General features: G+C 41.7%; 1 protein-coding gene and 1 pseudogene across 4 annotated transcripts; both read right to left on the bottom strand.

Moving 5' to 3' along the window:
• Positions 1–2,721: 2,721 nt before the first annotated feature.
• On the bottom strand, positions 2,722–11,753 carry ING4 (inhibitor of growth family, member 4). Of its 4 annotated transcripts, none has more exons than XM_006891276.1 (8): positions 11,684–11,753; positions 8,700–8,771; positions 4,802–4,968; positions 4,538–4,652; positions 4,269–4,374; positions 3,863–4,010; positions 3,536–3,597; positions 2,722–3,425 (listed from the first exon to the last, which is right to left on the bottom strand). In XM_006891276.1, exons 1-8 carry the CDS (start codon positions 11,718–11,720, stop codon positions 3,386–3,388), a joined length of 747 nt encoding a protein of 248 aa, XP_006891338.1. In that variant the 5' UTR covers positions 11,721–11,753; the 3' UTR covers positions 2,722–3,385. The 4 variants fall into 4 exon arrangements, with proteins under 4 accessions (XP_006891338.1, XP_006891339.1, XP_006891340.1 ...); XM_006891277.1 differs by having other exon boundaries at positions 4,547–4,652; XM_006891278.1 differs by lacking the exon at positions 8,700–8,771 and having other exon boundaries at positions 3,386–3,425; positions 4,269–4,376; positions 4,537–4,652; positions 11,684–11,720.
• LOC102858367 lies at positions 5,761–6,551 on the bottom strand (annotated as a pseudogene).
• Positions 11,754–11,969: the final 216 nt, after the last annotated feature.

Below are 11,969 nucleotides of genomic sequence, written 5' to 3'. Positions count from 1 at the left end.
TTCCCTTTTTACCCTACTGGAGAAGTTTTTGGATGTGCATAGGGATTTGAGTCTTAGAAGGTCCCATTCATCTATGTTATCTTCTCCTGGTTGTAGCTTGTTTTCTTGACAGTCAATGGTATGTTCAAGACTCTTCTCTAGCACAAGTTAAAGGCATCTATTCTGTCATCCTTAGTCATTCATTGTCCAGCTCTCTGATACATAGCAAGTAATTGCAAAGACCACGGACCAGATGAGGTGCATCTGTCTCTAGACTGACATTGTTGCTTTTCAGTACTCTGCAGAGGTCCCTGACAACTGATTTCCCCAATGCAATTCATCTTTTGATTTCCTGACTGCTTGTGCCAGAGTGTTGATTGTGGAACCGAGCAAGCTGTAATTAACATCTTTAATCTCTTCTCCATCTATCATGCTGCTGCCAATTGGCCTGTAGTGAGAATATTTGTCTTCTTGATGTTGAGCTTCAATCCATATTGAAAACCACAGTCCTTGACCTTCTCTTGCAAACACTTGAGGTCTTCTTCAGTTTTGGCAAGGAAGGTTGTGTCATCTTCATAATGTAGGTTGTTCATGAGTCTACCTCCAGTCCTGATACCACAATGTTCCTCATAAAGCTCTGCTTCTCAAATGATGTTATGCATATAGATAGAAAAGGTATGGACACAGGATGAATCCCTGACACACTCTTTTATTTTAAACCATGCAGTGTTTCCTTGCTCTGTTCTGAGGACTGCCTTCTGGCCCAAGTGTAGGTTTCTCATAAGCACTATTAAGTGTTCTGGGATTCTCATTTTCCTCAAAGTTAGCCACAATTTGTGATGATCCAGTCAAATGCCTTTGCATAGTCAATGAAACACAGATAGACATTCCTCTGGTACTCTGCTTTCTGCCAAGATCCATCTGACATTGGCAATGTCTCTAGTTGCATCATCTACATTTTACAGATGTAGACATAGTGCAGAGGACAATAGGGTTGAAAGAAGTAATTTGCCTCATAAGGCTCAGGTGTATACCTAGGAAGGGGTCTGGGGCAGGCAATGATGTATGAAAAAGATTAGGGCCTACTTGGGCAGGAACGAGAAACCTCTATGAAAGCAATGTACTGAAAAGGGAAAGCAAGAATATGGGTTAGATCAAGAGAATTTAGAATAAAGATGGCTCAGTGGTCTCTGCAAGCAGTTTTCAATTGAGAAATGAGCAAGACACTGAGGTTAAAGAAGAAATTAACTATTTTGTTTAAAAAGACATTGAGCACTCAAGTATGATTTGTAGCAACTCTATGAACAGATCTGAACCCTGTCCTTTCCTATGCCATCTTCATCATCTCTGACATAAACTCACTGCTGCTCTCACTATATCAGTCCATCTCATTGAGGGGCTTCCTTTCACTGACTCCACTATTCCATGCATGGTATCTTTTTTCCAAGGAATAGGCTCTCCTAACTACATGCTGAAAGTGAGACTAAGTTTTGCTATCTTTGTCTTCAAGGAGCACTCTGGATGCACTTTCTCCAAGATGTTGTTTGTTCTTTTGGCAAGCCATGGGATTTTCAGTACTCTTCTCCAGTTCCACAATTCAAAGGCATCAATTCTTCTGTCATCTTTTTTTCATTGTCCAGCTCTCAGATGTAAAAAAGACCATAGCCTGAATCAGGTGCACCTTAAACTGACATTGTTATTTTTAGGACTTTGGAGAAATTGAAAGCAAACTTTACACTGCAACACAATTCTTGATTTTTTAAAACTATTTTTTGATTGCTGAGACCATGGATGTTGATTACAAGGAAAGTAAAATCCTTGATTACTTCAATGTTTTCTCATTATGTTGCTTATTGCTCCAGTGGTGAGGATTTTTGTCTTCTTGATGTTTAGATGCCATCCATATTGAAGGCTGTAGTTTTTGACCCTCTGTGGCAAGCATTTCAAGTCCTACTCACTTTCAGTAAGCCAAGTTGTGTCACCTACATTACACAGGTGTGTGATGAATCTTTGTCATAACCTGATGCCACATTCTTCTAGAGTCCAGCTTCTCAAATGATTTGCTCAGCAGATAGAGTAAGTATGGAGAAAATACAATTCTGACACAATCTTTTCCTGATTTTAAACCGTACAGTGTTCCCTTGCTCTGTTTGAACAGCTTCTTGGTCTAGATATAGGCTTCATATAAGCATAAGTAAGTGTTCTGGGATTCCCATTCTTCTCAGTGCTTGCCAGAGTTTATTGTGGTCCACACAAATGATTTTACATAGTCAATAAAACACAAATAAACATAATTCTGGTATTATATTTTATATAGTAGTACAGGAGCTCTGGTGGTCTCATGGTAAGAAGCTGTGCTGCTGCAGTCCCAAAAGCACGTGGTTCAAATCTACCAGCTGCTCCGAGGGAGAAGTATGGTTAGCAATCTCCACCCATGTGATTTACTGCTTCTGAAAACCCACTAGGGGATCAACTATGAGTCAATGGCACATAACAAGAACATAATACATGTATATAACACAACTATGAATTTATTAAAATGAAAGGAAAAATGTTTAACAGGGAAAAACTGCATGATTTAAAAATGTTTGGAGACCTCTGATCTCAGGTACCAACTTCCAAGCTTCATCTTTCTCAAGTTGTAAGTTCTAGTGTAGAAGCAGCACTTCTGTGGTTCCATGGCTTATTCTACTTTTGGCATGTCATCTTCCCAGTTCTTATCCATCCCAAAGGATGCAAAAGGAATGCTCAACATAATATACTAAAGTAGTGCATGTTTAAGAAACACAGCAGGCCAACATGTAAAGTTTTTATTCGTCTACCCAAATTCCTTTACATGTGCTATCTGCATACCACCTGCCCCTCCCCATTCACAAGGTCAGGATGAATTCCCTTGGCACAGAGAAAGGGGTGCCCTTTCAAATAGGGCCATAGCCCAGATGATCTGGGGAGCCTGCACCATGGAAAAAGCAGGAAGAGAATGAAGAAGAAAGTCTATCATATCATAGCTCCCCTGTGGAGGGGGAAAGAAGTTAGAGGGCTGGTGGAATGACCCCATGCTACTGCTCCAGTCCTTAAATACAAAGCAAGGGGCACAAAGAGGACCACCCCTCTGAAATACAGCACCAACCTCAGCATGGAGGCAAGAGGAGAGTGGGTGGTACCACTTTCCTCTGAAGGGGGAGGGTTGGATGAGAGCACATACTGTTAGTGGCTGCAGTACCCCTCCCTACCAGGGTTTGAATGCAGCCTCAGCACCAGGAGTGGGGGGAGAGGTGGAGAAGGGCTGACAGTACTGAACTATCCATTTCTCCATGAAACCCTTGGCCCCAGCACAGGCATTCCTCTCCCCACTAGCCCAGGTCAGGGGATGTGGAAGAAACTGTGTTGGAATCCAAGGCTTTATCTACTTCTTCTTCCGTTCTTGGGAGCAGCGTGGGCAAAACCTAGAGAAAGTGGGCAAAAGAAGGGGCGAGAGAGAATATGAGTGAGAGAGAGAATGTCTTTTATCAATCAGTTTAACAGCAGTCCTACTCCTCCTACCGTTCTCACTCACCATTTCCCTCGAGGTTTGGTTGTCAGCCCCACACAGGCAAAATGGAACCACTCAATGGAACACTAGAAAATGCAGGAATAATAGAAGAGGCATAAATTATGGGGCCAAGGAAGAGCAGAAGAAGGAAAGAAGACCCTCCCCCTCCACAAATTCCTACTGGATATGCCCTTATTTCACCCTTTTTCAGAATTCCTGGAGGTCCCAAGTCCAGCAAGCACCAACCACCTGCCTCCTACTGTCAAGGTCAAACATGTTTTCATGACCTCTTGTACCCACATCCTTACATCCTGTCCAGAGCCCCCCTTCCTGAAGTAAGCTAATTCTCACATCAGGGTTGTCACAGCCAATCATTTCTCCATAGGAAACTTGGTGACAAAGGCAGTAGGTGGGCTCATTGGGATCCACAGGCATATCCAGTACATCAGAGGGGTGGACACTGCCAAAGGTCACTGAGGGCATCCCATACTCAGGACTTCTGTTGGTCAAGAAAAGGAGAAAGTATCATTTGCAGGAAGGAGAATTGTAACTGAGATTCTCAGAGGTGGCTGGAGGAGACCATGATGGGACATGGTGGTTCCTCCTCTCTGCTCATCAGATACCAAACTAACAGGTGAGGAGAAGAGTTACTGGTATCAAAGGCAGAGGAAAACGACCAGGAGCAGTGTAGGCTGGACACAGGGGCAGGTAAGGAAGAAGAGTACGTCATCTGGCAACGAGTTTCCTATGCACTCACGTGCGCACGAGTTTTAACTTCTTCTGGGCAGCCTTGGGGGCTTCTTCATCTGAGTTCTTCCCTTTGGACCGAGCACGGGCAGCTTTCTTCTCCTTTTGTGTCCGACCTAGGAAAGAGCAGGAAGCCAGAAGGCAGAGAAAAAGAAAGATAAGTCCTCCTTCTACGCCCATTTCCAGCCTGGCAGCCCATCCTCACACGTGAAGCCTGCTGTTGCTTCTCCCTCTGAGTCCTGGCCCCACCGCTCACAGCCCTGCCCTCCTCCTCCTCACTCTTTTTGCCTTTGCTGGAGGAGCTGTCATAGTCACTTGACTCAATCTGTTTCTCCTTCAGATCAGCCTCAAAACGGGCAAGGTCTGTGTCCAGCCGCCGGATGTGTTTGTCCACCTGGGTGGGAGAAGGGAGAGGTACAAGGCTGGTTCCAGCAAATAAGGTTAAGGCAGATGCTATGGATCTCCCAGACCCAAAACAGATCCCATTACAGACCCAGTACAGATAACAGAGAGGTAGGTGGGGAGCCATGAACAGGGCCATACCATCTCATAGGTCTGCATGGCAAGCTGCACCTTGTCGTCACCAAATTCCTTGCACTTGCCATAGGCTTCCTGGATCTGTTTGAGAAGGGCCAATTTTTCCTCAGAGCTCAGGCTGCGGGCACTACTCATATACTCAGTGGCCAACTTGTCAATTTCAGCCTTCAGGTCTACAAAGAGACAGAGGCCTGGTCAAAATGGCCTGAGTGGCTGGGTGACACACACTTCTTCCTCTTGTTCCATTCACCTTTTCCATTCACCATTATAACCTTTGAACTAAAACACACTGTCAAACGTTCCCAGGTACTGTGCCTGTCCTGTACTAATGCAACACACTGACAATATTTGCTTTAAAGATGCCTCCAAGGTGATGAAAACACTGCCATCATAGTTGGAACTTAAATGATTCAAGCATATAGGATCCTTTGCATACTGCACCAATACGTAGATTACTCTTATTGGTGTTGAAAGACGCTTCCTTTCAGGGCAGAATGTTGCTTGAACCCTAAATTCTGTCTCAAAAGCTGCCTGGTTTCTCTTCTCCAAAACATTCCATAGCATCTCTGTTCACTGCAAATCAGGCCAGGCTATCTGCTGCAACTGGTTTCCAAGTCTCTACTTATTTTTTGTTTTTTTAAGAAATATTTTGTTTAATGAAGCTGGTAGAGACAATGTCCATTTAAAACCCATCCCAGGCCAAAAAGTACAAATAAAATCAAAAGAGCAGTGTTCTGATGTATACAATTCTGTGTGAATAATTAACTGCCAATGGAATTTAGAATTTTTCTGGGATCTTCTAACAAGAATTTTAATGTCTCTTCAGTGAAGCCATCTCTGGAGTTAGACTCCAACCTGATATTCCTCTTCTTTTGGTCCAGACCTCACATAAGTAGCTTCAAGTTAAGGAAACGTCATTTTTCCACAGATCAGTTCTCTGAAAAACTTCCATCTCCCACTGAAAGTCATAGTCCAGGAGTGAAGCAGTCCTGTATTAGAACTTCAGGGCCAAATGGAAGATCATTATGAACACTTGCATTGGGTGATCTTATTTACCCCACAAGCCTGAAAATGCTCAGTCCTGGAAAACGTGACCTCTCTGTGCACACAAGTAATTTTTTATTTTATTATTTTGTGTGTGGGTTGTGTGTACCGTCAAATCAGATCTGACTGGTACAGGAGGAGATTGTTCCTCCTTCTCCAGCAAAGCATCTGGTGGATTTGAACCATGCACCTCTGGGCACACAAGTAATTTTTAAGGAGAGCAATATCAAGGGGGCTGAGGTTTGCTTACCAAAAATCAACACAATTAAAACAAATAATGAATAATGAACACTAGAATTCAAAATATCAGATGTTTTGAAGATAGGGGCCAGTTTTCAATTGTTTTGAACACCACATTACAAAAGAACTCTTTTTAAAAATAAAAAAGGATTAAGGGAAAAGAAAAAAAATTAAAAGATTATCTAAACTGTTGAATGTTTGTGCCTCATAAACTTCAATCATATCTTCTTCTTCCATTCCCAGTTTTTTTGGAGTGTGATTTTCAGCAATTCTCTGACCTTCAAAAAGAAACCTGAGTGAATTCACTGAAACCCTGTCTCTGACAGGATGATTCTTTGAGTTTCTTGAGATGTGTTGTCATGTTCACCTTGAAGTGAATCTCACTGCTATCCTGTCCAATGACTTTGAGTTTGCTGTATTCTTTCTTGTCCCCTAAGGCCTCAGATGAAGGTTTTGCCTCCTGGTCAGACATAGTGATGGTGGCTTCAACCTGAGTGCCTCCACAAAGCATTGACCTCGGGCAGGCAGGATCTTGCTCTGGGGTTTACCAAGTCTTTACTTCTTTAGTTCCTCATTTAAAAGTAGGCCCTAATGGATGTATATTATGAATAGTTCTCCCTATTCTAATTTGCTCATCAGTTGCAACTTGCTCATATTTGCAATTTTTTTGTTAGTTCATTTGATCTACTGTTGCAAACAGTTCTGTATTGGATGACTAATATTCTAGAATTGAGACTGTAGATGTGTACTGTCTAATACTGGATATAGCTCATAAACAAAAAAGGTTTGGCTGCAGGACAGCGCAGCAACAAGTTAACAGGGAAGACCTGTGAGCACTTTACTATGCCCCACTTCATTGCAGGTGTTTGGAGGAAGCTGAGAAAGCACTGGGTTCCACAATCTTTAAACAGTCTTTCTATGCCTAAACTAAAAAAAGTTCCAATTGTTTAAAAGAAAGCAAGCTGCTCCTCACCATTCACCAAGCAGTTTTCAGAAGTCAATGTCCAGGATTTTAGATGATGTTCACCTTTCCCCTGAGTAAACTTACCGAGCGTAAAACAAAAGCCACCATTTTCAAGTATCCTAACAGCAGCGTGCTATATCCTTGAATATGACCACATAAGTGCACAAGATCCATCCTCCTTAAGTGAACAGAGGGAATTGATTCAACAGCTATCTCTGACCCTGAAGAAACCTCCCTGGTTACTGTAGTGTATATGTGAAGCCAAGCCTGCTCATGAGTTTCTAGACCAGGCTACCTAATGCTTTGGTAAGATTGGAGAATACAGTGTTGGGATTCTGATATTAATTGCTGCTCTCCTTTCTTTCAAGAATAAGTAACATAGCAAAAATACCGTAAGACTAAAATCACACTGTAAATTTTGTGATCTTATTAAGAATGAAATCAAGCAGAAATATTATAGTCTTCAATTATAGTGATTATATTGTTATGTGTCATTAAGTTGCCTGCAACTCACAGCAACCTATGCACAATAGCTCTGAACCCTCCTCTATCTTTAGAGAGTCTCACTGCCTCTGACACGTTCCATTATCCTAGTTACCGTGTCAACCCACGTCATCCAGGGTTTTCCTCTCCTATGCTATCCCTCTATCCTTCCAAGCATGATGTCCTTCTCCAAGGATTGGTCCCTCCTGGCCCCATGCCCAAAGTATGTGAGATGGAGCTTCAAAATCTTTGCCTCCAGGGAAAACCTGGTTTCACTCTCTCCAGAATAAATCAGTTTGTTCTCCTGGAAGTCCAGTTCAATACGTTTCTCCAGCACTATAACTCTAAGGCATTAATTCCATTTCTGTCAGCTCTGCTGTTGTTAAGTGCTATCACGTCACCCGTGACTCACAGGCCCTATGTACAACAGCTCTGAAGCCTACCCTGTCCTGAGCCAGTTTCACCAATTCTGACACTCCTACCCCCATTGCCCTAGTTACTGTATCAATCCATCTCACTTATGGTCTTCCTCTCCTGCACTTTCCCTCCTCTCTTTTGAGCATGATGTCCTTTTCCAAGGATCGGTCCCTCTAGGCCACATGCCCAAAGTATGTGACAGAGCTTCAAAGTCCTAGCCTCCAAGGAGAAATCTGGTTTCACCTTCTCCAAGACAGACCTATTTGTTTTCTTGGTCGTCCAGTCCATGCTATGTTCAAGACTCTTCTCCAGCAACATAACTCAAAGGCATTGATTCTTCTTCTATCATCCTTAGTCACTGTCCAGCTCTCTGATGCACAGCAAGTAACTGTGAAGACGATGGCCTGGATCAGGTGAACTTAGTCTCTAGACTGTCATCTCTAGCTATACTGAATATAGACAGCAGAAATTATTCTAAAGTTAACCAAGGTTTTTTTCCATATCCTTTTGAGGGAGGTAGAAAGAATATAGTATCTGGTTCTTGAGGTATAAAAAACATAATATCTGGTTCTCAGTATCTTATCTGTTATGAAAATGCTGATATGGAAATGAGTACCTCTCTTTAAGCACTGAAAGAAAGTAAAAGACAGAGAAATAGAGAAGCCACAGTTCTTTAGATGGTATCAGATGACATATAAAACCAAGTAGAAAAAGAAATGATCACATAAATTCATTATTTACAGATTCCTTACATACCCTCTGTTCTTTGGTCTAAGTCCCTCATGAGCTGAAAGTTTCTCTGCAATTCAAAGGGGAGGTTTTCAATACCTAAGGAGAGGTGCAGAAAGAAGAGAATTAATGGACTTCACAGGTCTTTGAGTTCCTTTTAAAGGGAAGTTCCAAAACAAGATCCAAATGTCTTTAGTTTTCCCTCCTTTGAAACTTTAGGTTGATCTACAATAGATTCACCCTTCCTTCCCCACACAGTCATATATAGCTCCTTCCCTCAACAACAAACATCTCTGCACAACTATCCTATCCATACTCTATAAATCAGCACTTCCCTTTCCTTCATTTCCAATCTCTTCCTTCAGATACTTTGTCTTCAACTTAGAAATACCCTCCAGGCATCCACCACTGCTCCTAACACAATATACTCTACATACAGCAGCAAGTATATTTGTTTGAAAAATGAAAATCTAACACATCACTCCCATGCTTCTCATCCCAGTGACTTCCATTGCTCCTTGAAGCCATATACTTTCTGGCTTTAACTCACATGTCCTTATCCCTTGACAGCCTCATTTTGCATTCTCTCTGCTCTTAACCATACTGGTCTTTTTTGAGTATCTCAAATTAGTCAGTATTCTTCCTGTTTTCGGTTTCTAACATGCTCTTCTCTTTGCCTTGGATACAATCACACCAACCCCACTATACCTCTTTTATTTAATTTCAATTAGACTTAAGTATCAGTTTTGGTAAGGCTACCAAATTTATGTTTTTCAAAGTTTGGGCTCAAATATGACTTCTCTAGATTCAAGTGCCCAGATATATGCTCTCAAGGTATTTTATCCTAACTCCATACTCTTAAATAAGTACATATTAAACTATAACTAAATAATCAGCTATGTAATTAGTTACTTAATATCCTTTTCCAGATTTCCAGGAAGGCAAGAATATGTCTGTCTTGTGTATTGCTACTTTCCCAAGGTTTAGGATTATGACTTAGATAAAGAAGATACTCAATAAATACTTGAATAAATGTATGAATACTTAAGTCTTTCCTATACAAGAACAATGTCTTCCAACCTCAAAATCTGAAATGTTTCCACTTTTTTAACCTATATTCTCAAGTCTGTCATCACCAGTTCACTGTGACTATATTCAGTCACTAATGATTTATCAAGTAGTCTTTTATTAGTCCTATTCTAAAAAAGGAGCCCTAGCAGCCCAATAAGTGCTCAACTACTAATTGAAAGGTCAATGGTTCAAAACCACAAGCTGCTTCATGGGAGAATGATATGGTAGTCTGCTTCTGCAAAGATTTATAGGCTTGGAAATCTTATAGGAAAGTTCTATTCTTGTCCTAAAGGATTGCTATGAGTCAGAACTGACTCAGTGGTTATGGGTTTGGCTCTGGTTGGTTATCCTAAAAAATACCTCTGTAGCAGGCACCGTCTTCTTCCTTCCAATAACTTTCTTCTTCTTAGGAATCCAAATCTTGCCATATACCTTCTGGTAATTCCAACAATGAGGTCTCCTTAGCCTGTCCCTTAAATGGTAATGTTTTCTTGAGATTTCACTTTAATCCTCTGATTTTCTCATTCTACTTGTTTCCCCTGCATTATCTCATTCACTATCATAGATTCAATTAACATTCCTAAAATGGAATTAATTACAATTACTTCTGGACTTCTTGCGTTGTAGTAGTATTATCAACCTCAATTCCCAAACAAGAAATCCAGGAGATGCCTTAGCTTCTTCCCTCTTCCTTAACCAGTCACCCCATTAATTCAATCACATTTAACTTCCCCCCCCCTCTAATTACATTTAACTTCTAAGTTCTCTGTTACTCTCTAAGCTCAGGTTCTCACTTCTGGCCTAGTTTATCACCAACTGGTCTCCTTGTTATCAATGTTATCACTCTTCCATTTACCAGATATTGGTTATTTTCTTTTATAAAATCACACCCTACTTTAAAAATCTGTCAGATTCTCACTATTTAAAACGAAACCTCAACTTGACTCAAAACCTCCTGTATAATCTAGTCTAAGCTGCTTTTCCACACTCATCTCCTAATCTTCTCAATTAAAGTCTTATACATCAAACACTTTTACCAAAAATCTATCAGTGCTGATGTTTCCTCCAACCTGAGATGACTTTTAACTTTGCAGAGAGGCAAATAAATGTTCAAACATTAAGATCCAAATACCAACTCCCACATACTTTAAAAAATCTCCCCAGATAATTCCTTTCTCCAGTGTTACTATTATTTTAATGTATTTGTAGTTCTCCTGTCATACAATTTTTACAATAATTTATTTGTACAATGTGTTTCCTATTAAATTGTGAGGGCTTGTGTCTTATTCATTTCTATATATTTCCAGTGCCTGCCATTATGTCTGACTCACAGCAGGGCTTCAACATTTACTGACCCAAGCGCACACTGTGATAGGCTTTGTGAAGAAGTAAGTAGGCGACACAAACGGCATAAACATAACACCAGGATTTCTAGAATCATGGAAATTGGATCTTTGCTCCTTGAGGAGTAGCATTCCAGTTCAGCACCTGACAGCGGTCACTCACCACCCCCGATCCCGATGAGGAAGAATTGCTTTTTAGAGAAAAACTGAACGGAGCCAGGAGCAGGTCTTTGCCGCTGCTCCAAATGGCACTGGATGATAAGGTAGGAAAGACCAATTAAAAAAGACTTTAAACTGTCTTGAGGCTGGTAACCCAGAAGAGCGAGGACAGCAAACATCTTCCCATTACATCCACCAGCCGGTCCAAAGATCTTTCACCCCAGAGCACAGCCCCTCCTTCGTCTACACCCAACAACAGAGTCCCCGACCCTGCTGCCCCGCCCCCTCTTTCTCCACACCCTCCAATACTTTTCCCCATGGGATCTCTTCACAACTGTGACCATCTTGCTACCAGGACTTCCAGGCCATAGATCCTCTCATCCCCGATGTCCCCCACCACTCTTTGACCCCTGACCCCCTCCTCCGGCCTGCTCTTACTGTCCAGGTAATGTTCCAAATACATCCCCGCAGCCATCTTGAAGCAAAACAAAGCAACTTCCGTTCTACCTCGGAAATGACTGAAACACAGTAAGCACTAAAGTGATCCTCGCGTTAGAACTCTTCCGCCCTTAACAGGAGAACTTCCGCCCTTAGTCGGTTGTTCATCTGGACGCATCCAGCCGATGTTGAACCTTTTCTTTTGCGTAGCCAGCGACCACCTCACTAACGAGGCATCTTTAATCCACTTCCGCCCTTACTGAGACGCCAATGTGCGACCGAGGTA

The sequence above is a fragment of the Elephantulus edwardii genome, unplaced genomic scaffold, assembly GCF_000299155.1.
Source record: "Elephantulus edwardii isolate Elephantulus edwardi_28Jun2011 unplaced genomic scaffold, EleEdw1.0 scaffold00096, whole genome shotgun sequence".
NCBI classification, from domain to species: Eukaryota; Metazoa; Chordata; class Mammalia; order Macroscelidea; family Macroscelididae; genus Elephantulus; species Elephantulus edwardii.
Note: the sequence above shows the minus strand (reverse complement) of the source record. Positions and strands in the feature narration are given on the sequence as shown.

Bases quoted from the DNA above. Each gene is read 5' to 3' on its own strand.
- ING4 (XM_006891276.1), bottom strand. From the start codon at position 11,720: ATGGCTGCGGGGATGTATTTGGAACATTACCTGGACA. The intron at 4,969-8,699 runs GTATGTAAGGAA...GTCTCTTTGTAG, and splicing joins CTTAGACCAAAGAACAGAGG to ACCTGAAGGCTGAAATTGAC. The intron at 4,653-4,801 runs GTATGGCCCTGT...TCTCCCACCCAG, and splicing joins CCATGCAGACCTATGAGATG to GTGGACAAACACATCCGGCG.